Here is a 25,941-nt window from a genome sequence, read left to right on the forward strand (position 1 = left end):
CTTGGCTGGACACATATAGTGGATTGTCCTTGGCTTCTCTGTCTCATATCCCTCTGTTTCTGAGAAAATTGCAGAATAATGCGTCAAGGTGAATGAGCACTTATTCCAACAGCAAGGCACTTTCTTTCCTGGAGTTCTGTCAGCTTTGCTAGAAGGTCAAATAGAGCTTGAGGTTACACTGCACTTCCCTGTCAGCTGTACAGCTCAGTGCCATTACATCATATGTGCTGTCTGCACATCATGTCTGAGGTGACACTCTGTGGTAGACAGATTCGGGGTCTTGCATGAGTACTTTTCAGCTTTGTTTCACATCAGTCAGGTGCTTGTGCTGGTTCTGAGTTGAATTAATGCTAAAAAATTATTAATGCCAAAAACCCCACCAAAACCACAAACCACAGAAGAAACCTGAAAATAAAAGGAAACAGAGCTGCATGTTGTCATGGTTTAAAGTACCACAAAGCTTTCACTCACTATCCCCTCCCTTTCCTGGAAGAATCAAAGGAATAAAGAATAAATCTCAGGGGTTGAGACAAGAATAGTTTAATGGCTTAAAAAAAATAAAACATTGGTGATAATAATAACAGTGATACTAATGACTCTAATACTTCTGAGGAAAGGGGAGAGAGAGAAACAAAACTGAAGAGAAACGAGTGATGCACATTACAGTTTCTCACCACCTGCTGACCAATGCCCAGCCTGTCCCCAAGGAGTGATCAGCACCTCCCAGCTAGCTCCCTCCAGTGTATTTACTGAACATGACATCCTATTGTATGGAATATCCCTTTGCCCTGGATGTGCTTCCTCCCAGCCTCTGGTACCCCTGTTCACTGGCAGAGCATGGGAAACAGAAAAGTTCTTGAGGTAGAGTAAGCACTGCTCAGCATCAACTAAAACATCAGTGTGTTATCAGCACTCTTCTCATCCTAAATCCAAAAGACATCTCTAGGTCAGCAACTTGGAAGAAAATTAACTCCAGGCCAGACAAAACCAGGACACACATGTATGTTACTTGGACTAGAAGCAAAAGCAAGTTGATCTTTTAGGAGACAAGTTTGTTTCAGAGCCTTAGTTTGCAACTGAACTCTCCCATGTAATTCACTGAGTGATGTACTTGTCTTATTTATAATTACAGTTGGGACCCACGGTCTGTACCTGTTAGGTGAAAATACATCTCTGTTCTGTAGGTCTGTGTTACCCACAGCTTAAAAATTAAAGCCACCACAAGTAAGATCTGGAGCTCAGGATGGTCTTGAAGAGGTCAACAGTTACTGTTGGGCTTAAGAGTAAGGCTGTGGGAAACAGAAAATCCCTCTCAAAATGCAGTTAGGAATGTTGATTTGTGCTTTATGTTATGGGGACATCCTCTTTGTGGTGTGGGAGAGGCAGAAATAAACAGCAGAACCTTTCTGGAATTTGCTGGAGCTAGAAACTTTTCTGGAAAAAGTAGTTTTGGTGAATGACTGGCTACATTCTGATGGATGGTACTTCTGGTGGAGCCTTTCAAACCTGCTGGACCTGTGTTCTCTCAACGAGTACTGGTTTGGTCTTCAAGAGAGCATGTAGTCTGCTGGGAGCTACTGCTTTGACTGGGTTGCTTCACTGTTAGCACTTGTGCTCAAATGCACATCAGGTGAAACTTTAAGGCAATTAAACCTCCTACATGCCCTCCTTCAATAAATCTGCCTCTGGAGAGCAGGACCAGAAAGTCCTGGCCATGGCAAGCCAGCCCATATGAGTGCTTCCTCTGTGTCAGAGTGAGTTGCACAGTGAGACTGTTTTCTAGCAAATTCTTCCATTATGTTACAGAAAGTTACAGTGAATGGCAGCCGTAAGTATATTTGATATAATTAAGTAACTTCTGATAAGATTGCATGTTGTTTGCTGTAACATGAGTGAAGTATATCTTGCCTGTGTCTGTTATCTTTGCTGTGACCTTGAAAGACAGAGTGCATTGAGATTCTTGTTCGTTTTACAATAGTTACAAATGAGAACCTGATACTTGGTCTCAGAGAGTCAAACATCTACTCCAAAGTGAAAGAGTTGGTCAAGAATAACACAGAGAGGGGAAAAAAGTAATTCCTACTTCTTTTCCCTTCAGATTAGATGATTTTCCTCTTCCCCTTACCTGCAGTCAGAATGCAGATAGAGTAGGAAGGGTTGAAAACTGCAAATATTAATTTATTTGCAATATTAATATATTCACTCATGCATCTAGAACTTAAGATTTACCTCGGGGCTCTTGCTTTCAATGAATTCTTACTTCTTTCTCTTGATACAGACGTGTAGGAGAGTCTGACTACAGTGATGGAGAGGAGGATTTTTACTATACAGAAATCAGGCTCAACACGGACTCAGTAGCTGATGGCTTAAGCAGTCTTTCCCCAGTGTCTCCATCTTTAGCATCTCCTCCTTCCTTTCCCACCCAAGACGCAATCCGTCCTGAAACTTCCTGTGCCAAAACCGAGACTAAAGTGATGACACCTCTGAGCCGCTCAGCTCCTACCAACCTCTACCTCGTACACACGGACCATGCTTACCAGGTAACACCAGTGGTGTGAGCTCCAGTGGTTACACTCATCTCACTAATGTGTAAAGAAATGTCACATCACAGTGTTTGGGTTTTAATGGGCTGAAAGGTGTCAGAACAGGCAAAGGCATTTTTTTAATTTAAATTGAGATGTATTCTTCATTGTTTGTTTGTTGATGTGTCTGCCACAGCCGATGGATTTTGGGGTGCTGTTTATCCAGCCACATATAGGTGCATACTTCAGGTTGAGAAGAGTTGATCTGTGTATCCCACTGCCTACATCAGTTCAATTTTCACTGACCATAAGGAGAACCCTAGGTGATATGCTCAGATGGCATTTCCTGCATTGTAAAAATTCCAATCCAATCAGCTGAATCCCACCCAGAGTCTTCATTAAAGCTTTGTTTTTATTGAACAAGTACAAGTTCTGCTTGAAGTGTCAACAAGTACCCAAAGAATGCCAGGAACAATTAATTTCCTGTTTTTGTACAGTGTGAGATGTCAGTTTGCAGTTGTAAAGTAGAGCAGGAAGAATGAAAAAGCAAATATGGTACCTTCCTATTTTTGGAGGTGATGCTTTTCAAATGGCAAAAACTGCTGTCCTAGAACATTCCAGCTATGTTTTGACAGAAAGCATTAATTACAAAACTGCACTAAAACTTGACATGTTTTGGTCTGAATACCATAAGATAAAAGAGGAATAGAGGCTTTGAAGTAGTGTGGTCCATAACCTGCGTATGCACTGGAGAACTGAACTTTGTTAAATGTATCAGATTCAATAAGTATCATATGTAGCATTGTGCAGATAAAACTTTTGTGGTGTGTTTGGAGCACACCTACGAAAAGGTCAGAAGGAGCTGTAGAGAATTCACAGGCTTGTTTTAGACTTCTGTGCTTGTTGAAAAGCATGGGTGGAAGCTTGACATTGCAGTTGGAAGCTGCATCAGGTAGCATGCCAGCCTGGGGACTGATGAAACCAGCTAAGAGAAGACTTCTTCTCAGTGTAGCTTAAGCCCTGTTTCTGAGTGTGAGGCAACAAATCCAGGCTGATGACATGTTTTGCTTCATTTGGGATTTGCAGTCATGACAGTCTGCCCTGCTGTTGGAGACCCACTCAGCTCTTTTTTACAAGCAGCCTCTGAGTAAAGCACTTGGCTAAAGAAATCCTAATTCAAGTGTTTAAAGTCCTTGAATTGGATTTGAATTGATGTATTGCATGACACAAGACTACAAGTGCCTGAGCCCCGTGGGCTTTTCAGGTTGCTCTGGTTTCAATGCTTAATTTCATCAGTGAGTGACACAGTCCACACTGTTCACAGTGTGCTAATTGGAACCAGGAAGCAAGGTCCCTGCTCCAGCATTCAGGCTGTCCTGGCAAAGGAAGCGGCTTCCTGGCTTCCATAAAGTGGCATCCTCTGCCAAGATCCCTTCTGCCCTGAAAGAAGGGCCAGGAGGCAGGGTGGAGATTCAGATTTCACCAGCTAGAGGAGAAAGTGGAGATTACTTCATTAGGACCAGCTCAAGGAACTTGCCTAAGGGAGGCTGAATATTGTTCATCACAGGATTCCTGTTAAAAAAAAAAAGGGGGAAAAAATACAGAACTCAAAGTTCGGCCACAAGAATCCTAAAGAGATTTGTTAATTGCCATTTCCTCTATGACTGGAAAACATCAAATAGACTACTTGTAGTGAAAAAGATATGAGGAAACTGAGGAAAGTCCTGATGCTCTTCCCTGACCCCATCCTATGGGTGAGAAATTATTTAGAAAAATAATAGAAGAAATTCTGGAAAGTACAGCAGTTGAGGCAAACTGCACTGGGGGAGCCCCAGAGAAAGATGGTGCAGGAAGCAAAAGAACAAATCCCTCTGGATTCAAGGACAGCATTTGATCTTAAAACATATAGGCAGTATTTGTTAAGCAGGAGATTAAATTTAGTGTAGGAGAAGGAGCTGGAAAGTCACAGAGAACAGCAGTGAGTTATTTTGAAAGGGCCTTTGAATGTCATTAGTGGAGTTAAATGAAAAGCTGTTCTTGGCCCTGATCTCACTTTCATTAAATCATTTTGGTAATACACAATTACTGTAATAAACTTCACTGATAACAAATTTGGGAGACATCAGCAGTAAGGAAGTTATAGATCAGGCTTACGTGACTGGATGGTCTTAAGAATAATAGGTTTTGGATGCAGTTTAATGTCAGAACATGCAAAGTCCTGCATCTAAGGAACTAATGAGATTTTTCTGCTATAAACTGGGGTAGTTAGAAAATTATGTAAGAAGGAAGCCTATGTTCATTAATCAAGCACAGAATGACTTTGAGCCAACAATAACAGAGCTGTGAAGGGGGAAAACAATAGTTGTCAGCTCTCTTGGATAAGAAATACCTAGGAGAGAGAGGGGTTTTTGATGCCATTATACAAGACCCCCATATAACTTCAGCTGAAATCCTGAGTTAGAATTCTGGTCAGCCAAATTTGATGTGATGGGGTCCAACCAGAAAAAGTAGAAAGAGAACATAGAGGACATGGGTGGCCTCTCCAGTTCTAGGACTGATACCTCAGGCAAAGCAAGGGACAAGAAGAGGATGGAATTGCTGCCTGGGAAGAAAGTGAAAGGACAGACATAAGAGGGGAAGAGGATGAGCATGGGCTATTTCAGATACAAGGGTAATGTTGTCACAAATAAATGCAAATTATTCATTAGTATATCTTGATTGGCAATTAGATGGAGGTCTCTAAGCAAATTAAAGTTGGGGTATAGAAATTTTTCAGTTGGTTGTAATGATGTAGTTGCTTACTTTATGAAAGAGACTGACCAAAATGTTAGCCTGAAAAAGCAGACTGGGCTTGAGAAGCAAAGATGCACATCTGGGAAACAAGTGAACAAGGTGTTTGACTATCTCAGTCTGATCATGTCTGAGATAGATATTCAGGCACCAAGAAAAAGGAATTGAGCACTATGGTATTTTAAGCAGCTGCCAATTGTGTCAGTTTTAAACTTCATGTTTCTTTACAAAACTATTGCCTGTACCAGTTAAATTTAACTAGAGGAGCTACAGGCAGGCTCTTTCAGCACCTAGGATTTCCTTTCCAGGTCTTTCTCAAATACCTGAGGAAGTTACTGAGCTGACCCTGGGTCTGAGCTGCCGTCCTTGTGAGATACTGAGCAGAGGCAGTGCTGCCTCAGTGTTCATCCAGCTCTCTCCAGTTCTTTCTGTCTGGAGCTCTATGGTCATTCACTCCTTCACATTTGAACAACTACTGGTACAATTTGAAGTTGCCAAATTGTTCTTGACACCTTTCAGAGAGGTTTTTATATTTTATGGAGCTCAGTGGATGTTTGCTCTTCATGTCTGTGGATTTTCTTGGAGCTGTCAGCAGCTTGGCAGCCCACAGAGCATCGCTGTCATACACAGAGGCATCTGGTGGTCTCACCTTCCTTTTCCTGGAAAGTCTGTAGGGGATTGCTTCAGCCTTTGTTTACTTGTATTTGTAAGATTAATGGGGACTATCAGGTTGTAGTTTGTCATCACTCCTCTCTGCCTGGTGGCTCAAGGAAGCACTCTCTTCCTGAACCAGTGAGACAATTTCAGCAGCCCCAAACACAAACACTGCTTAAATGAGTGTATTGTGTTATTGTCAAGTACCATCAACTGAAAGGCAGAAGTGAGAACTCATTTTAGCAAATTCTTTGTAAGTTTAAACCAAGAAGGGTTCTTTTTTGTGGTGACAGCTTGAAATTCAAGGGTCAAAATGAGCCTTTGTTCATGCTGGCTGCTCACGCTCCTGCTAGGCAGGGTAGCTACACAACTATGAATTTCATGATTCTGAAAATTAAATGTGATTAAAAAAGAGACAGGGAAAAATTCATGGAAATTCATAATCCAGTGAGAAAACCAAAGGAAAGGCACAACATGAAAAATGCTCAACGGTCTATGCTCTGGCTATCGTCCTTGTACCCCAGGGCAGCACAGGGTATTACAGCCCAGTTGGGAAGAACATAGGAGTTCAATGAGCCCAAATACTTGCTTCAGTTTAGTATTTCAAGAGCTGTTTTTTGAATCCAAAGGATGATTTACAGATCCTTGTTCTTAATAGGAAAAACTTTTAATTGGGATGACTCTGAACATTTTTATGATAAATGAGAAATGGCCAACACTTACTGTTAATCTCTTCCATGCAAGAAGCCTTGCCATCCACACTAAAATTGTGTAAAACAACTGCAATGAGTTTAAGTATAGCCTTGTTTATCACTGTGGAACAAGTGGTCATCTCGTGAGTAGTTTTTGCTTCTTGCTGTCATTATTTTAAGTTACTTGTATGTGACGTTTGATTTTGTCTGGTTTTTTAACAGATCCAGCTCTTAAAAGTTTTCTATGGATTCTTTTGAGAGCAATCATCTTTCTCTAAACAAGGTTCAGGAACAGTGGTGTATATATATAGCTCTGTCCCTTCCTTACTAGCTTATCCATGATTATCCCTCTCACAAGGGTAAAATGCTTGTCACCATGGAGTTTTTTTATGCCTTGGAAAATCTCTCACATATTTACCATTTTAAGGAATGAAAGATCCTTTGGAAGAGGAATGGTTCTTCTTGCTGGAATAATACTTTCTTTTCCCACAGGCCACTCCTCCGGTGAACATTCCAGGGTCAGCAAAGTTCACTCCCAATGGCAGTAGCTTTAGCATCTCTTGGCAGTCGCCTCCAGTTACCTTCACCGGCATTCCAGTAAGTGCACATCAAAAAAGGAAAGAAGGAGAGAAAAAAAGATTTTTTAGATCTTTTTTGTTTGTTTCACAGTATGTAATAATGGAATTAAATGTGACACAGTAGATACCAAAAAAAAACCAAATTAAACATGTGCCTGAGTTTTCCAGCATGGCTGTTTTTAACACCTTTGTAACTCTATCAGTGCAGTTAGGTTCTTTTTGCATCAATGTCTAGAAGCAGACCATTGAATCTATAGTATCTATAGTATTTATATATTTTTTAAACTGTATGCTTACAGAAGAACATTCTGGTAGGTGCAGAGCTTGGCACTATGTGCTTCTTTTTTTTGTGCCACTAAGAGATTTCTTAAAAAAGTAGATGGAAAATCAGCCTGGTGATGGTTATGCTAACAGGCCAGTTGGATTCAGGCAGTGGGGCTGTTACCTAAATGAACTCTGAAGATGAAGCATTTTTGAAAGGCAGCTGAAAGAAACAATTAAATGAAATGCAAAGTCCTATTTGAGGAGGCTACAAGTATGTAGCCCCTACTAATAGCAGGAAAATGATGTTTTATACAGAAAATATGTATCTACTGCAATTTGTTTTTAATAAATATTGCAGTTTGATAGCTTTTTAATGAGGATGTATTCGATGGAAATTCAACACTGACCTTTCTTCAGAAAAGCTGGCATACAAGGCCTAATTCTATGAACAGTGATGCTAAAATCCTAAGGCATCAACAGGACTGCAGAAATGTGATATTTGCTTAAACACAGAATTGCAATGATTCTAAACGTGTAGTACACCACAGTGTAGGTGTGGTACTGTGGGGGAGTGAAAAACCTTCATTAAGAGTTGCAAGGGATTCAGCTTGTAGTGTCTGGTGTGGGGACTGCTGAAAGTAAATGCAAATCACTGTTTATGAGTAGTGGGAAATCTTCTCTATGATTAATAGAAATAAATATTAATGTAAAGTATCTTCATTTATTGGAAAGCACTGTTTTTGTGATAAATTCATATTCTCTAATCATAAACCTTTTTGATATCATAACATCATTTAATATTACACTTTATGAATTTATGAATTTTTAAAGTGTGTTATATAAGGCACATTGCTCATCCAAAGAACCATATAGCGTTTTTTCTCCTGACAGTGAATATTAGACAAGGCGATAAGAGATACTATTTCCCTCCCTTCTCTTCACCAAGTGAATCTCCAAAGCTTCTTACTGTCAACCTTTGGCAAATCTTGGAGATTTTCTGCAGAGGCTGTGGCATCCTGCAGAGCTGATAAAAATGAAAGTGACTGAATCAATTACACTGCACTCTGCCAATGAATATTTATTAAATTCCATCAAGGAACAACTAACAGTGAAAGACATCATGCTGGCAGCAATTTCAACAAGAGTGCCTTGACAGAGCGTGCTATCCGTAGAGTTCCCTGAGAATTTGATTTCCCAACAATGGGGTTGATACGGAGTAATTATGAAACTGGCTCCTTTTGTGAAGTAGCAAAAACTGGTGCCAGGAGTGTTGGGAATCTAAAAATGCAATTAGTCACATTGTAAATCAGACACTTAAGAGGGCAGGATTAGACACGTATGTGCCAAGTTTACTTGTTCAGGCAACAACGCTGATCTGTGCCTGTAAAGTGGAGAGTTCTCAATAGAATTTAAGAAATACTAAATCACTTTCAGAGAATTTGATGGAGATGGCAATGATTTAAGTACAATTTGAAAATAATCCCAATACAAAAACTGGGGGAAGCAGTGATGCAGAATTATAAACTGCTCAGGGAACTGTTTGAACTGCCATTATAGCTCTAACAACATTTATAAGACTGTTTAACAAAGAAAAAAATAATAATAAGAAAAAATCTTCCAGGTTTGCACACATTTGACTACTTTGTCATCAGTGTGATAATGTATGAATTAAAAGATTTGACTGCAGTGAAAAATTTTGTGCAATAAGTGACGGTACAAATGCAAATTTATGTTAAATATATGCATATTAAATTAAAGTTTTATTTCTCTTTCAAAGTAAATTAGATATTGCTTTACAAAATCAGGGGTCTGGCAGTTCCCACCCTTACACTGAGTGTAGGTACTGAATGTGTAGTGTACTACTACATTCAGACTTCCTTCTTCTCTAATGGGGTTTATTTAAGGCCAGACTATGTGAGAGAGCCAGGATAACAAACTCACACAGTTGTGATATACATGGTCCCTGAGATGGGACACAAATCTGTAGAACCCAAGGGAATCTCAGAGAGCAAGTCCAAACCATTACTTTTTGTCTGACCCTTAATACTGAAGCAAATAGTGTTCTAAAATGGCTTTGGAATACTTTTCTGGCCTGGACTAACCACTGAACAGGAAAATATTAGGTACAGATTTGAAAAAGTGCATTGGTTTACATATTTTAATATAGTCTCCTTTCACATTTATTTTTTGACACATACTATTTCCCCCTTTCATTCCTGTGGACATTGAATTTCAATGACATTGAGCACTTCCTGCCTTCTCTCCTGAGAATTGGGGTATTCAAACACCAGGAGTTGCATTAAGTCCGTGTTTTCAGAAAGTCTTTAGCAGAGCAGCACTGAAAGACCTTTGTGAATATGGGTGTACTTATCTGAGTACTTAACTGAGCACTTCAAGACCAGCCATACATGCTGCTGGATCAGTTGGGCTCAGTATGTGGCTGCTCTAGGTTCAGGCACTGAAATGTCTTGTAGTCATAAAGGAGGAGAAGTGGCCAAGGTCGCTTGGTCTGTTCAGCCTGAAGAAGAGGAGACGGAGGGGAGACCTCATTTCAGTTTAGAGCTTCACTGTGAGGGAAGAGAAGGGGCAGGTACTGATCTCTACTCCATGGTGACCAGGGACAGGACCCGAGGGAATGGCCTGAAGTTGTGTCAGAGGAGGTTTAGGTTGGATATTAGGAAATGGTTCTTCACCCAGAGTGGGTGAAGTGTTTGGGCAGTGGAACAGGCTCCCCAGGGAAGTGGTCACAGCACCAGCCTGGCAGAGTTCAAGAAGTGTTTGGACAGTGCTGTCAGGGACATGGTGTGACTCTTGGGGATGTTCTGTGCAGGGCCAGGAGTTGGACTCGATGATCTTTGTGGGTCCCTTCCAACTGAGGTTATTCTGTGGTTCTGTAATTAGGGGAACCTCCCAACGCCTTTGTGCTGTGAATCATGCATAGGTTAAATTCCAAGGCAGATGGGAAATACCCTTTTTCATACCATTTTTCTAAGGTAACTTTGCAGGTGAAAGGTTGAATGTTGGAACAGTTATGAGCATTGCGAGGTGTTGTTCTTTGCATGAAGCAAAAAGGACAGACTGATTGTTCTACTCAGCCACACTCTAGGGATGCATGAGGAGAGTGAATTAAATTATGCAAATGGAATGAGCCATGGTGAAGTCCATATGTCTTGGTACTGGAGGACTTAACATAATGACTATGTACTGCCACTTCTGTGTAATGTATGGTAAAAGTCTTCCTGAATGTCACTTTGATCTCCAGCATCTGATACTTACATCTGCCTGTGATACAACTCAAAAAGGTTGAACAGGCAAGATCTTTGATAATCTGATGTTTACAGATCAGAAATCTTCTCTCAAACCACAGCATCCCCCCAGGAGTTGTAACTGGAAACTCCAGGTCCTTGCTTCAAACAAACAGCGTTATTTCACTCTGCATTAGACAGTGCTTCGTACATGAAAAGCCTCCAAGGGCAAGGATTGCCTTCTCAGGACTTGCTCTTAATCTGCTCTTAGTGTTCCCTATAAAGAGCAGCTGACTGCTATTGTTTAGACCTGCAGCAAAGCCTATCACAATACACTAAAGCTCAGCTTTAGTGCTGTGTAGCTGCCTTGGCGTGCCAGTCTGTGGAACCATTGTGCAGAGACCCTCTCAGGAGAGTGCAAGGGAGGAGTCTGCATGCTGTAATTACTGCTCCAGCCTGATCTCTGTTTGGAAGTAAGCAAGATAATTGCTTATAACATAGGAGGCCATCCAAGTACTCTTCTGTTCAATGACAAGCGGCTAATATATTGAGTGTCAGTTAGGAGTGGTAGACAGAGAATAATGTTTGGTTTTTTAAATGTTTCTGAACCCTAGCACAATGACTGGAGATCTCTGGTTACTGGTAATGACTGGAAGGAAGACTATACCATACCTGACTGACCAGAATGTGTCTGGTGAATGCCAAATACTAAAAAAGTGCTATTGCTTTGCATTTTATCTTCAGTGTTTCAATGATTATTAGGTAAAACATGGAAAGTGGTTGATAAAAATTTAGAAAAAAGTAGCAGAGAATAAGCTGCCTTTAGTATTCTGGAGGGATAGAACAAAAGGAGCTAATGTGGTCTTTGGATGTACAAAACATGATAAGCTGGCAGAGAGATCAGAAATTTCTTCCGAGTTTTGCAGATATATTTTGTATATCAGTAACGGTCTAAGTTTGTTCAGAGTGTGAGCCATGTACGCAGTTAAATCAAAAATTTCTCTTGCTACTAGCCAAGAGTAAAAGTTGAAAGAGTGTCTGCACTCAATTACAAACATTAGTTTTTTGCTGCTATTGAGTAGCTTTAAAACAGACTTTGTATCAAAAATCAAAGCACACACAGTAATTCTCTTCAATTGAGGTGAGTGAGTTCCCTCTCTTCCAGATGTTGTAGAACTTGAAAAGGGCAGGAGGGAAAAGTCATAGCAGTGCAGAGAACTATGACCATATCTGCAGTTCCTGGCAGCAGGAGGCCAACTGTGCACTAGATGCTACATTCAATATACAACAAAAAAATGAGCACTCAGAATTTTTTCTGGTATTTTAGATGTAAAGTGGTTGTGGACTTCACACAGGAGCAAAATAAGTCCATAGTAAAATAATTTAGGTATTATTTAAGGCCAAGCTTTATGCCATGTGATCACTTGAATGATGTTGCCCAGCCCCCTGCTCATGTAGGAGACTTCTTTGGAAAGCCTCAGAAGACCAAACTACACCTTCCCTTGGAAACATTCACAAAGAGGACACCCGCTGGGAAGGTTTACTGTGCAGGGTAAGGAGATACATCTTGTTAGCAGCTTTGGTCAGAAGGGCTGCATTGTGCTCCCTGCCTGTTAAACCTCTAGGGGCCCCACTGTAAGTGCTCTTCAACAAACCCTCTTCTCCAAGGGTGTCTCTCCACAAAGAGTACCAAGTGACAGACAGGAGCAACAAGTGAAATCCCTTTATTTCATAGGAGATTAGTGGTATTGATCTCACCACAGGACAGAGTTTATTTTTCCATTTATTTTCTTTGCTTAAATTGGAGAAGGTTTTCATAGGAGCTATTCAGAGTTTTTAAATAAGAATGAATGTGTTTCTTGTCTTTTCCAAAACCTTCAGTGATGCTAATCTGTATTTTGGATTGCTCTAGGAGAATGACTGGAAATACAGGGAAACAAAGAGAAGCTAATGTAATGTACCTAATGCTAAATTAACTTTTCATTTAATTATGTTTGTATGTTATGTAGTCACCTTTCCTGGGTATCCTTGCCACCATGCAGCATAATTTGCATTTTCTTGGAAAAAGTATTTATACTGCATTCACATGTGTATGTTCTTTGTAAGCAGCTTTTTTGTCTGTATTGACAGGTCTCACCAACCCATAATCGTCCTGCAGGGAGTGGAGAGCAGAAACAGTCCCACACAGTTCTTTCATCACCGCCTAGAGTAGCATTTGGCTTGAGGTATGGGACCATTAGCTCCTGCTGACACTACAGCCTCACAACCTGGAGGGTATTCAGTAAATAAGTTGTCAGTGGCCAGAGAATCAGAAAAAAGCCCACCACCAACCCTGATTGCACTTGTCAGGCAGGTTCTTGCTAGAGATCTTCAAAGTAAGCATTCAGAACCTATTTTCTTTTTGCTACCATCAAAGGTAAAGTTCAGCTGCACTGTCTGGCTTTGCACTTTTCCCTGAAAGTCTGGACTGATGTGTTTATCACCATTCAGTCAGAATGGCATTTGGCTTTGAATGAACTATAAGAAGCCCTGTCTTACAATAAATTAGATTAAGGCAAAGATTTTTATGCCTTGTCTTCCTAGACATAAGCTGCATTCATTACCACTAAATTTAACTGATATTTGACCAGAATTTACTTTTAAAGTGTTCAAAAAGTTAGGTTAAAAAATCAGACTGTAATGCTAAATTTCTTGCAGTAAAGAAACTCCTTATTTTTCATAGTCCTAAAGGTCACTGTACCCTAAAATGAGGCAAAAAGAAAATTTCATGCTTTTCATTTTCTTCATGACTCTCAGATCATTGCATATGCTACAAACCAAACTTGGGATTTTCCCAATTCATGGATTGTGCCCATTAATTAATATTCAGTAATCAGAAAATATGTGGATATGCAAGAAAGGAATCCCATGTGTGCCATGCAACATGTAAAACAGGTATTAAACAGTTCTGTTGGTACAGTTACTTTAAAAAAAGATTCTGAGACAGGTGGCATTGCAGTAGTGAATGTTGGATTGCTTGGTGAAGCATTGCTCCTCAGGTTTGCTGCCTTGCTGTGTGTTGAATTAAAAAATTCATTTTAGCAGTTACTTGGATCATTTTCTAAACTTGTGATCTTTCAAGTGTGGTTGTAAGTTGGAAAACAGGACAATTGTTACAGCTTTAAAAGCAGGTGCTGCCCACCTTGCTGGCTTTGGGGACCACAGAGAAGGTGCACACAAGAATGTGCTGTGAGTGAGAGCAAGGGTTAAAACTTCCCACTCACTTTGTTGTTTTTCAGTCAATGAGCTCAGAGCAAACTGCAGGAAGGACCAGCAAGGTTAGGAGCTGGTAGCTTTTCTCTGCTTTGGCATAGCTGATACCTGTTGATGGTCGAGGTCTGCTGCTCTGAGCTATTCCAAATATTTTACCACAGCTCTGCAGCACTTCAGCCTGACATGGCCCAGCCTGTATTGTGGAACAGCTATGACTGCCCATTACAGCGTGGCACTTCATGTGGCTAAAGTATGATTTACTAAGTCCAGGTTTAGTTGCTGGCTAAAATCAGGGCAGTATGTTCCTGAGATCATCCCAGGAGCAGAGGAGCAGGCTCAGCAGCTGCTGCAGAAGCTGTGGAAGCCAGGCAAGGAGAAGGCCTGGTCCCTGAGAGTGATGGAGTCATGGCCATACATGTGTCTGTCACTTCATCAGCTCCCAGCTGGAATGAAACCAGCCCAAACCCCTGAAAGGCCATGGGTTCTCCGCCTCCTGCACTCCATTGAGTTTGTTGTCCTGGTCTTAGGGTGAAAAGCAAAACTACTAAAGCATCTCGTTAACGAGCTTCCCTTTCTCTCTGACAGGAAGCCTAGAGGGGAGGGGAAAAAGTGTCGGAAGGTCTATGGGATGGAGAACAGAGATATGTGGTGCACTGCCTGCCGATGGAAGAAGGCCTGCCAAAGGTTCATCGACTAATGATTGAAATTATGCAGAGGATTTGGGGAGGGGGAGGACAACAGCAGAAGCAGATTGCTGCAGCTGCACTGATCACTTCCCATTTTCCCCTCCAGTGATGTGGTGTTGGGGGTTTTGGTTTTTTGGGGTGGGTTTTTTTTTCTTTGGTTTTTTTTGTTTGTTGTTTTTTTTTTAAAGAGCTTTGTATTTCTAAATGAAGCACTTGTAGCCAAGGAGAAGCACTAATTAAAACCTGTGTGGAGCAATAGAGCGGAAAAAAAAGAAAAGCAAAACCAAGACCACACAACAAAATCTGTCTCAGTAAGTGTGGAAACCAGAGCAGCTATTAGTGTTCTTCTGTAAAAGAAAGGAAAATGTTAATTATTTTGCTAACTCTGTGAGCTGCTTGCTCCCTAGGATCATTTTTAACCATTTCAGTCTTTCTGCTGTGAACATCTGTATTTGCTAAACTGAACAATTTTTCTTTTCCTGAAACGAAGATCTCTTTTTGAAAGCTTTCTAATAAACACTTCAGAGTCATATAAGCTACAGTTTTCTCAACAAAAGCTGTACTAAGACTGGAGACTGCTAAATAATTCTCCTGATACAAATGATCATGATTATATTTTTGAAAAGGGCATGTGGGGAAGAGTTGGGATTTTCATTTGATTGTTTATAGGAGAAAAGTAAAGCTGATTTTGCAAGAAGGACAAGCAGCACTCCTGGAACTTTTTTAAAAGAGGCACAGACCAGTGGAGTGGAACAAAGTAATTTAAGTACCAAATTGGATTTTGATCCTCTAGAGGAAGAAAAGCAGCAATGGCAAGTCACCAGCAGATACTGTCACGAGAAGTCTGAGGGAAGAAATACAGTGATGCTTGATTGAAACCCACAAGGATATAAGGGGGCTCCAGTAGCTTTTCTTATTACTCTCCCCTTTCTGAGGGGGGAGGAACAGTTGGACCAGCACAGCTGTTGCTGCAGGAGGCCTGTGAAAGACTGGTAAATGCAGCCATGAGGATTATATGTAATAACTAATTCAGGGAAATGATCCAGCCCAGCAGTTCTGCTTTTGCTTCCTTTTCTCTTATTTCAGAGATTGTTGTTAAGATAATGGTTTGTTCAGCTTTTTCTTTTAAAGTTTTACTTTATACTAAGATTTATTTGATGCAAAAAATTGGTAGAGAAAAGAAAATACCCTCTTTCCACAACATCATCTCAGAAAAAGAAGTACAACAGCAAAGGAGCAACATATTTGTGGTAAAAGACCATTTCTTAACTCATTTTGATAGATGAATTTCTCTATTTGCAGTGCTTGGATTGCTTTGGGTATTTCAGTTTCTCTGTCCATTAGGAAGTATACACTGGAATGAGGCAACCTGGTGTTCTGTGTCCACTTGTATCAAATTACTGTTAATTAATGATTATTTCAGTGCAAAAAATAAAGGAAGGATTTACTAGGAAGTGAATGTACATGGCGAAATAATACTTGTCTGTTAAAGAAAACCAGACATCTTAAAAAAAAATCAAAGACACAGAAGCAAAACTTTGCCTATTAATAGAGACTGAAGGGCCACAAATGCCTGGGTTATTTTTTTTTCATAACGTTTGAACCAATTGAAATTAGACCAAATATTTTTCTATTTTTGTTAAATTGTCTAAGCTGGCTCATTCTCATAAGAGGACTTCTAAGTATCTAAACAACTTTCTAAAATCTGGTCCAAAGTTCACTTGATAGCTTTATTAAGTGTGAAGCGCTGCTTGTGTCTGTGTAAAAGCACAAAATAACAATGCAGTTGTTTGGAATATATATACACTGTGGATTCCATAGGGTAGCAGTGAAAAGAAGAATCTATAATAGGAGCTACTGAAGGTTATCATCTGATTTTCTGTGAACAAGTTAATTGGGCAATCAGGCGCCTAATTTGAGCATGCTATTTCTGCAGTTATTTACAAATTGTGTAATTTACATGCACAAGTGGCAAGATACGCTTGCATGCATGCAATTACTTGATTTTTTGCCCAATTGTGTTCTCTAAGTCACAAAAAAAAAAGAAAAACAGTCTCTGAAATCCAGTAAGACCCTGAGATATATGCACATATGAGTGTATATGAGTATTTTTGCATGTGTGTGTGTATATACATGTAAAACTATATATATTATATAGTTTTATATGTGTATATAAAATCTGAAGTTAACAGGGAAGAGAAAGATTGTTTTCTTTACAAATAACAAAAAAAAAGACACTAAAGGTCAGCAGATATACATAGACACTGTATTATCTTCTTTCCTCTTAGTATACATGGATTTTCCTTACATGTTGTATTTTTTCAATTTCCATGGTTAAATACCTCATAGTAATTCATAGACATTTCATCTTCAAACACTGGGCTTGCTGATGGTGTACTTGCTTTGATAAAACTCAAAAAAATTGTGACTTTCCTAAGATATTCCTGCCAATTTGTTCCCTGCCTCCCATTTTAAAGGCACTTCAAAAGTATAAAGTGTTCCATAATTTGACTGTTATTGGACTAACAGTATTTGCCAATATATTTGCTTTGGAGGATTCTTGAAAATAATGTATCAGATTGTATATTGTTTCTATAATGTCATGGCATTGTGAGCAACTTTCCCGAGGGCACTTTAGGAATTATTGTAATAAGATTATTCTTTATAAATTTCTGCACAGAAGAATGGTTTTGTTGCCAGACCACATTGCCCTCTGGTACAAATTGAATATGGATTACATAAAGGACTAAAGCCACAAACCATCAAAACTGGAGAGAAAGTTGGTGTTGATGAGTCAGAAGGTATTGATAAATCCTGCAGGACAAAGCTAAATTACCAGTATTTTTACTCAACCTTTAATCAGTGGTTTATATTAAATCAGTTTTGGATCCTGTGGCTGTGGCATTTTGATTCACAAGTAGGCACCTGTTGAGGTACCGTGTCTGAGGCAAGGCCGTGCAGAGCTTCTGCAGTCACTTTGTGCTTTGAGCTCAGTTAACTCACGTTGCACGAGCAGTTCAGCGCCTGCCGAGATCCCCTGTGTGATCCTCACACAGCCAGCAAGGACAGAAGTGTCAGCTGAGCCTTGCTTCTGCTGGCAGTACTGATCATAATCTGGAGTGATCGTGTCCATTTTTCAGTCTCTTGTTTCTGTGTTGCTTTGGGCTGTGTCGCTGTCCTCCTAACACCTAATTTATCTCACACTTTGTACTGACCAAAATAAGCAGATTTCTTTGTTCTCCTGAGGAGGAGCTAGCCTGAGTGCTGAGGTCATTTATTGTCATCACTACATGTGATGACAGTTCCAGTTTTTGGTTTCTCTGGGGGAGGTAGGTCATTGTCTCTGACCCCCCAGAGAAGTCAGAGGGAATGTCTTGAACACATCATGCAGTGTCTATGTGCTACAGGGAACTGGATGGTGGTTTATCTATGTCAAGAACCAGAACCTGATATAAAAATTTAAGGATCTGTTTTATTGACATTGGTAACAGAAATTGCCAGCATCAGTATCAGAGTGGAGATCAACCATACTCATCCCAAATATTTTTCTTTAGGGGTTTCATTGTTAAAACAAAGCTATTTCCCAATTCCCCATTCACCCCATTTCCCAAAAGATTTGGAAAACTAGATAATTTTAGAAGTGGGAAATTTTAATGGCAATTTTCAATACTGACTGTGCTCCAGCTGCTCCTCTGTGAAGTTATTGAACATTAAAACTCAGATCATCTTAGTCATAAAAGGGTTTCCACACAAAACAATGTGCCTGATTCTCTAGTGCCTTGCACAAACGCTACAGGATATACAAGATGCAAAGTGAGTAAAATTTCTTCTGTTCCAATTTGCAGGTTTACACTTTTAACCAATACCAGTCATCACCTAGCACGTACCTGTTGGCAGGTCAGCCCTGCTTGTGTGACTAAGCTGAGCAGAATGCCTGTCTGTCAGATTACTTTTTCCAAATCCTTAGCCTGGTATGAATGTTAGCTGTCTAATTATCTACAGGTTCCTTGCAGTCATTGGCTATCTTTATTCCTTGTCCCTTTTGTTTTTCACAATAATGGCTAGATAGGCACCACAAGAGGAGGTAAAGCTTTAGCCAAAAGCTCTTGTAGAACCTGCACCATAGATTCCAGCACCATGCAATGTCCCAGGTGTTCTGGCACTAATTTCATTTTGTCATTCATTCTGATCCAGTACGTTGGGGTGGTTCTCTGTTGCCTGCTGTGGCCTGGGACCAGCTAAAATGGCCCTGTTGAGAATCCAGGACAATCGCTGTGAGTGTCACACTGCAAAGTGATTTCTTTCTTCTGCTGCCTGTAAACGTGTTGGAACATGATCTTGGAAGCAGGACATGGAATTAGAGGCTTGCTAGCCTCTTGCAGAGATGTTGGACGTTGCCAGTGAGGCTTCCTTCTATTGGTTCAAATTTAGAGTCATCTGCTGGAGAAAGTTGTGCTGCTCCTTTTCTTACAAATATTTTGATATGGAAACATTTGTAAAGCCTCATCTTGATCTTATATTTTATTCAATCTTCCTGTGAGTGGTAGCACTGGAACTGAGAGCAGTATGGAGTTTGGGCTTTAATCTGCATTTGTCAGGTTTTTCTAGTACATAACCAGGCAGGTATGAGGTATCATAGTGTAGATTTTATTCTAATACAAGTTCAGCAGAGTTTTATGGCACTTTTGGAAAATACCTAGAAGGAAGTCATGGACAGATATCAGGCTGAACATTTAAAAACACTCTCTGTCTCCTAGATGGGAGCAGCCTTTCTTTGCATCCATATGGAGCTGGAAAATCTTGGAAAACAGCCAATGTACACCTACACTTGAGAATGCCCACTTGAACTGCTCTTTCTGTCTTGGACCACAGTGCTTTTACTCCGACCATGCTCTCAGTTCTGTCCAAATGTGGGATTTAAGGAGGTGTGTGTCTGCACTTGAAACTTTTTGAGCTTGTTCCTCAATACAGAAAGCACTCATCACATTCTTTGTGCTTCACGCAGACCATTTGTAACAGCAATGCAGAAAGACTCTGGGAACAGGGAAATCAGCCTGTTTCTGATGGCACCAGCCAGAAGAAAGTACAAGTTGCTCTGGTGTGTTTCCTCACATTCACAGCAAGAATTTTTTCAGCTGATGAAATAGAATAGATAAATTTAGTAACAAGCTGGTGTTCTGCTGTTTTTTGACACATCTTAACACCTAGCATTTTCTCCTTCTGTATTTGAATCTGAAAGTGAGATCTCTCATATACCCTTGAGGGAAATAAACTTAGCAATATAAATGCTCTTTCAGCATTAAATCTGAATTCTTTGTGTAATTAACATCTAAACATGGGCTTGAACATTCTAAAGAGTTAGAGTGATGGTATTTGCTGCTTGCCAGTCCTCTTAAAGATTCAGGTTTGATTCTGGAGTCCTTAACATAGTATGTGATACCCAGCATCAATGAATATAGGATGTTTAATGGCAATAGCCAGATAAACAAAAGTTACTAAAGTGTTTGTAAAAAGCTGTCTCTGGAAGACAGGAAAAAAGAAAACAGTTGAAACAGATTTCCTCAGGGAACGTGAGAGGGCTGTAAAGGCAGAGGATGCGAGTTTGTTTGAATGGAAGATGTCTAAGAGAATGATTTTTTTTTTCTATTTTAGGCAAAATGAAAAAAGCAATATGTCACTACTTGAATTATTAAAATTAGAATGAAGCACTAGTTGATGAATATGATCTTACTTAGTGCTGTAGCTTAGGAAGTTCCAAATAAAATAAAAAAATGCATAAAAATACAAAAATTAGCTTAAACCATAATTTTAATGTAAATCTATACATTTATGTAAATCTTTTCAGGGTCTAGTGTAAATATAAGGGCTTCTTGTCTACAAAGTTGCTTGGTCAAAACATGCTTTTTCTGTAATTGAATTACTTCTTACCAAATGACTTCAGCAAGCAAATGCAAAAAAGCAGTATGTCAGCATGGTATCCTGGAGAGTTGTGTACTGCACTTTGCAAAGGGCTACTTCTACATGAAATTAAAAGAAAATATGTCATCGCATATTTTTTTGTCATATCTGCAAAGGTATAAGCTTCAGTAAACCCAAGGTTTTGAATTGGGCTGTCTAGGATTTTGAAATTCCACAAGTTTTGCAAATTCTCAATTTTGCTTTATTTTTACACAGAAGAATCCTATTTGATCCATAATCTTTTCCTATCGATTCTTTTTCTTGTGTCCAGGCACTCTGTTTTGCAACTTCCCAAATGTGTATAATGAAGTGAATAAAAATCAGCATCCTCAGTATTAAGAGCTACAAATGTAAATAGCATTTACATGGTATCAGAATTTTTAGTATCAGTTTTTAACTGTAGTAATTAATTCTTCAATTGATGCCAACAAATCTTTCAGGGAAGGGCAGCACATAGTCTGTAAATTACAAAGTACAACTGCACAGACATAGAACTGCTGGTGTTACAAGAATAAAACGTAGGCTTAGGTCCATCAGAGCACTGGAGTATGTGTTTACCTCCACTTGTGGAGTTTGTTGATGAGGCTCCTCGTGCTCCTGAAGTTTGGCACTGATTTTTGAGCTCTTCTGAAATCAGGTCTTGGCAAGAGCAGATATTCCTATAGCTTTGTCTGAAATATGCACTTTGTGGGACAATCTACCTTTTCCTGGATTTATGCAATTTATCTTTTAGAAGAACAGACAAATTTATAGAATTTTTTATTATGCTGTTTTGCATTGCAGAAGGGAAGGTGAGAAAGAGACAAGTTCAGCTGTACATTTCACCATGTGAAAGCATTGGTTAAGTTTGTAAAAGGTGTGTATTTGACATCAAGCTCAAAGAAACCTACTTGAGCTCCCTGAAAAAAAATACATGATAAGCAAGTCACATTAAATAAATTTCTCTTGTTCCAACAGTGTACCCTGTACACTCAACACTCCTCCAGGCAACTGGAGGCATAGGAGCTCTGAGTATGCAAGGAAATAAATGAGTTTACCTAAAAACTTTAGGAATACTGTGTTTTTAAGCCACAAATGATGTTGCCTATGTGTAAATTTTAGAAGAAAATAGACAGTAGCCTTATTAACCAGGTGCAATACTTACAAAGGGCTAAATTAGGGAAGCAAGTGATGTGTGTTTGTACATCACTGCAAGCATGCACTCTCTGAAAATGAACTTTTCTAGCACTGGGATCTTAATACCTCTCTGAAATTATAATGTTGGTATAATTTTGTAACTGCATATTATACATTATGAAACAGGATTTGGGAATTTCGAAGAACAAAAGGAAGAGGGAGAAATTGTAAATCACATAGACTAGTGGTATGTTATTTTCCATTATAAAAGTAAACTAAAACACTTTTACAAAGCCAAACAAATTCAGGATTATTAAAAGAAAAAAAAATCGACTTCCCTTGGTTACAGAAACAGTTTAGTCTGAAGTTTCCCTTGACTTGTTGCTTGCATTTTCTCAAAAGTTTTGGGATTTTTTGTCTTCTGATGGTGAAAACATTCCTAAATTACCTGTGTTTGGCTTGAATAGTATCATTTTGAAAAAAACTTCTAAAATTGAGTTCTTCATGATACTGTATAGTCTGAATGAGATCATACAACATGATCTGCTCCAGCTTAAGCAGAGAGTTCATACAAGCAGAAGATTACAGGAAAAGATTGCACTGAGCATTCATTGTTCAGTCATGAGAAAGACCTGAACAATCAAACTAAAGCTCCACTCATATTTCTTCTCTCCATCTGCACTGCAGGGTTGATGGAATACATACTGCCATGTACAGTGCATTTGGCTATCTCACCCCTGTTCGGGGATTTTTTTGCTGATAAATAATGAAATAGAAATCATCTTCCTATCTCTCTTACTGTTTTTGTCTTGTGCTCCGAGTCCAGAATTCACTGAAAGACAGAAATAATCAGGTCTTTTGCACAGAGACTGTTTGGTTCTTTCCCTGTTTGACAGACTTGTAACAAAGGGCCAAAGTACCAATGCAGAGACATTAGTCAGAAGGGGTTTGAGTCAGTCAGACTTAAGCTGAAAAAAATTGCTCAGAATTAGATCCCAGTAGGAGGAAACTAGTCTTAAGCAGTCAATTACAGAAGTTCTGGGGTTGATTTTTGGTGTTTTGGGGGTTTTTTTCGTAAATTACAAGTCTGATTAAAAGTCTTATTACACAATTAAGAGCAGAATGCAGATCACATTGTAACAAGCTGAGCCCTCACAGCAGTGCAGGTTTTCTCAGGAGAGTTCAGTTATTCCCATGAATAACTTCATTGACCAGGGCTGTTCACACAGGTAATGGTTGTAGAACAAAGGCACTTGGGTTTTCCTCTGTGTGCTTTCCACTGGGATTGGGATTGTGAAGCTGTGAATCTCCCTTTCTGAGGGCTTGATTGTGCATTCAGCTTTGTGAGAGGGATGGATACAGTGGATACCTCTGCTCATGTGCCGGGCTCTTGGAAGGGTTTCTAGCAATACCAAAGTGGCAGTACTCTGGATGTGTTACCTAGTGACAGATTTAAGAGCTGTTAGGCTGGTGGGATTCAGCCTGTAATCTACCCTAGATACCAGCCCCAGGGAAAAGGGGGTTTCTCAGTATGGGATCCAGGAGAGCCAGCCCAGTTTGAAAGGAGTCCACACCACCACAGTCCCTGTGCCCTTGGCTCAAGTGGGGCCTTTGCTGTGTCGAGCTTGAGGGAGGTTGGTTATCCATGTGCATTCATGACATGTTCATAGTACAGAACACTCTTTTGGAGAGAAAGAACCTCTTTTTTAGCTATTAAAATAAAACTGTGGGATAGCTTTTAAGTTACAGAAAGTCACTGAATGAGTCTCAGCACTGTCAGACTTGGAATCAGGCATGGTTATGTCCCTCCTTCCAGAGCCGTGCTGCAGCTCCCCTGGGGCCCTCACAGAGCCCTGGAACCTTAACCAAGTTTTTCCCAAACATTTGCTGGAACCCAGCACTGAGCCCTAAACCAAGTTGGACCCCCAGGAAAAGGAGGCTCTTTCCAGCTCTTTCCCAACTCTTAGACTACCTAAGTCAGTGTTTCATTAGTAGATCTTTCTAAAGGGGACATTGTCCCACCGCTTGCCTCCGGTATTTCTAACACAGCACCATCCACTGCTGCATTTGCAAGGAGCCAGACATCATCTTGGTCAGTCATGGAGTTTGGGGATATTATTTTAGATTTAGACCTCTGCATCCTGTGTCAGGCTGCAGTTCCACAGCCAGTTAAGGTGACATAAGCTTGTGCTGCTGTTGAAAAAGCTCTTACCCTCAGCAGAGGCATTTCTAGAGAGAAGTTTCCTGAGTTATGCTGGCTTGAGCCAGTCCTGTAAGTGTAGGTCTGTATAAATTGCTGTGGCCTGCTGGGTCTGTGTCCCTGCTCTTTCATGGGGCAGGCGTGGTAATACTGCCTTTATCCCACTCTGTCTTGTCTGGAGTCTCATTAAGGACCTGAACTTGCACAGACAGCATTAAACTCAGGAGTTCCACCTATGGCTGGTGGCATTGATTTTGGTATGAAACTAAATATATGGGGGAAAAGAGAGGAATTAGATCAATAATTGTACATCCAATGTGTCTTAAGACTGCATCTTAGCGGTGCCGTGATTTTGCTAAGCAGATGTTGGAGGAGTTAAGGGATGTGACAAACATTACTGGATCCGTGACCTCTGTAAATCTCTACAGAGGGCTGCAGAGTACCAGGGTATACTTCTTACCCAGACGTGGTAACAACTAGGAATGATCCTCAGCTGCTTTGCTAGTGCAGAGTTTCAGCCTCTTTTTATTACAGCTTCAGTTCAATAGTTATAGGAATGCTGGGCAAGAGGGAAAGGATCATCAGGTAACTGAAGAAAGAGGACCATCAGCATCAATTGCACTGTGGGTTTCTTTAACTCTCTGAAACAGCAAGCATGTTCTCTTGTCACTTGCTAGTCATGTTGGCTCATGTAAGAAAAGTGTTTCCATCCTAGAAGGGGGTGAATTTAGCAGAGGGTAAGCAGCTGTAGGAAACCAAAACCCCAATTTCCCAGATTTTATGAGTAAGGGATTTCTAAAACATTCTGCTTGCAGAAGACTGCAGTATTTATATCCACACATCCTTTTTTCTTGCTTCAGTCACAAAAGGGAAATACTTGCCTGCATACATTGTTCTTCCTTTGTTTCCTATCAAATCTTGTTTCAGAGAGTATAAAGTAAGTTCAAGTTCTTTTTTAAAAAACATTTTTTCTGAATTATTATTTTTAGAACCCTCTTTCACTTCAGTGTAAAATTACAGAGCTTTAATTTGCTCTGTATTGCACTTTATATATATTTTTCACTTTTTGGGCCATGTATTTTTATACACAGAACAATAAAGGTTTTATTAATCTAGTTTTAACTTGAAATTAACCATGAAACTAGTATGTTTTTATAAAAATGCAAGTTCCCTAAAATACAGTAAATAAATCTGTTTGGGTCAGAGACATTTTTAATGATACATTGAGAAATATTATAGCTTCTGAAATTATTTTCCATTTGATAAATTCAATACATTAATGGATATCATGGTTTAAAGTGGAATGTGAATGAGAAGTTCACAAAGTTCTAGACGGTAGATTTCCTTATATGCAAAACCTGCTTAGTTTAATTGATAAGGGTTTAAAAAAATAGCCTAATCTAGTTCAAAGAAGAGTGAAACCGTTTAATAGGCAAGTTTAAAATGCCAGGAGCTCACAGAAATTTGGAAATGAGTTTAAGTTAAGCACCCAGGAGCTGTTTCTCCCCCTGCTGTGCCGTGGGCAGCCTGTGGAGCCCCTGGGCTCTGCAGGCAGTGAGCTCGTGCCGGTACAGGGCAGCAGCAGAAGCCACAGGAGAGTTCAGATTCTCCTCTTTAAACAGCTGCTTTCCCAACTTGCAGGGCCACTGCCAGGCTGGCAGTAGTATTTCCATTTGGTTTTTCCTGGCTTCATCCCTAATTTTGGGAACTAGTGTCCTAAAGACAATCCTTTTATTCCTAAGTGGTGCCGGTACAGGGCAGCAGCAGAAGCCACAGGAGAGTTCAGATTCTCCTCTTTAAACAGCTGCTCTCCCAACTTGCAGGGCCACTGCCAGGTTGGCAGTAGTATTTCCTTTTGGATTTTCCTGGCTTCATCCCCACTAATTTTGGTAACTAGTGTCCTAAAGACAATCCTTTTATTCCTAAGTGAATTAATGAACTCATCTTCCCTCTGGTTCTGGTGTTAAGCTTACAGCACTCACAC

At 39.9% G+C, this 25,941-nt stretch overlaps 1 protein-coding gene across 1 annotated transcript in view; it reads left to right on the forward strand.

Moving 5' to 3' along the window:
* Window positions 1-20,549, forward strand: part of ZNF704 (zinc finger protein 704) — a 91,456-nt gene extending 70,907 nt beyond the window's left edge. Inside the window, exons 6-9 of the mRNA XM_039702753.1 lie at window positions 2,279-2,540; window positions 7,151-7,255; window positions 12,876-12,970; window positions 14,583-20,549. Coding sequence (XP_039558687.1) covers window positions 2,279-2,540; window positions 7,151-7,255; window positions 12,876-12,970; window positions 14,583-14,694 — 574 coding nt within the window. The 3' untranslated portion in view covers window positions 14,695-20,549. The remainder of the gene's footprint in view (window positions 1-2,278; window positions 2,541-7,150; window positions 7,256-12,875; window positions 12,971-14,582) is intronic.
* The last annotated feature ends 5,392 nt before the right edge of the window (window positions 20,550-25,941 follow it).

Source organism: Passer montanus, unplaced genomic scaffold, assembly GCF_014805655.1.
Source record: "Passer montanus isolate IOZ18808 unplaced genomic scaffold, ASM1480565v1 scaffold16, whole genome shotgun sequence".
Lineage (NCBI taxonomy): Eukaryota > Metazoa > Chordata > Aves > Passeriformes > Passeridae > Passer > Passer montanus.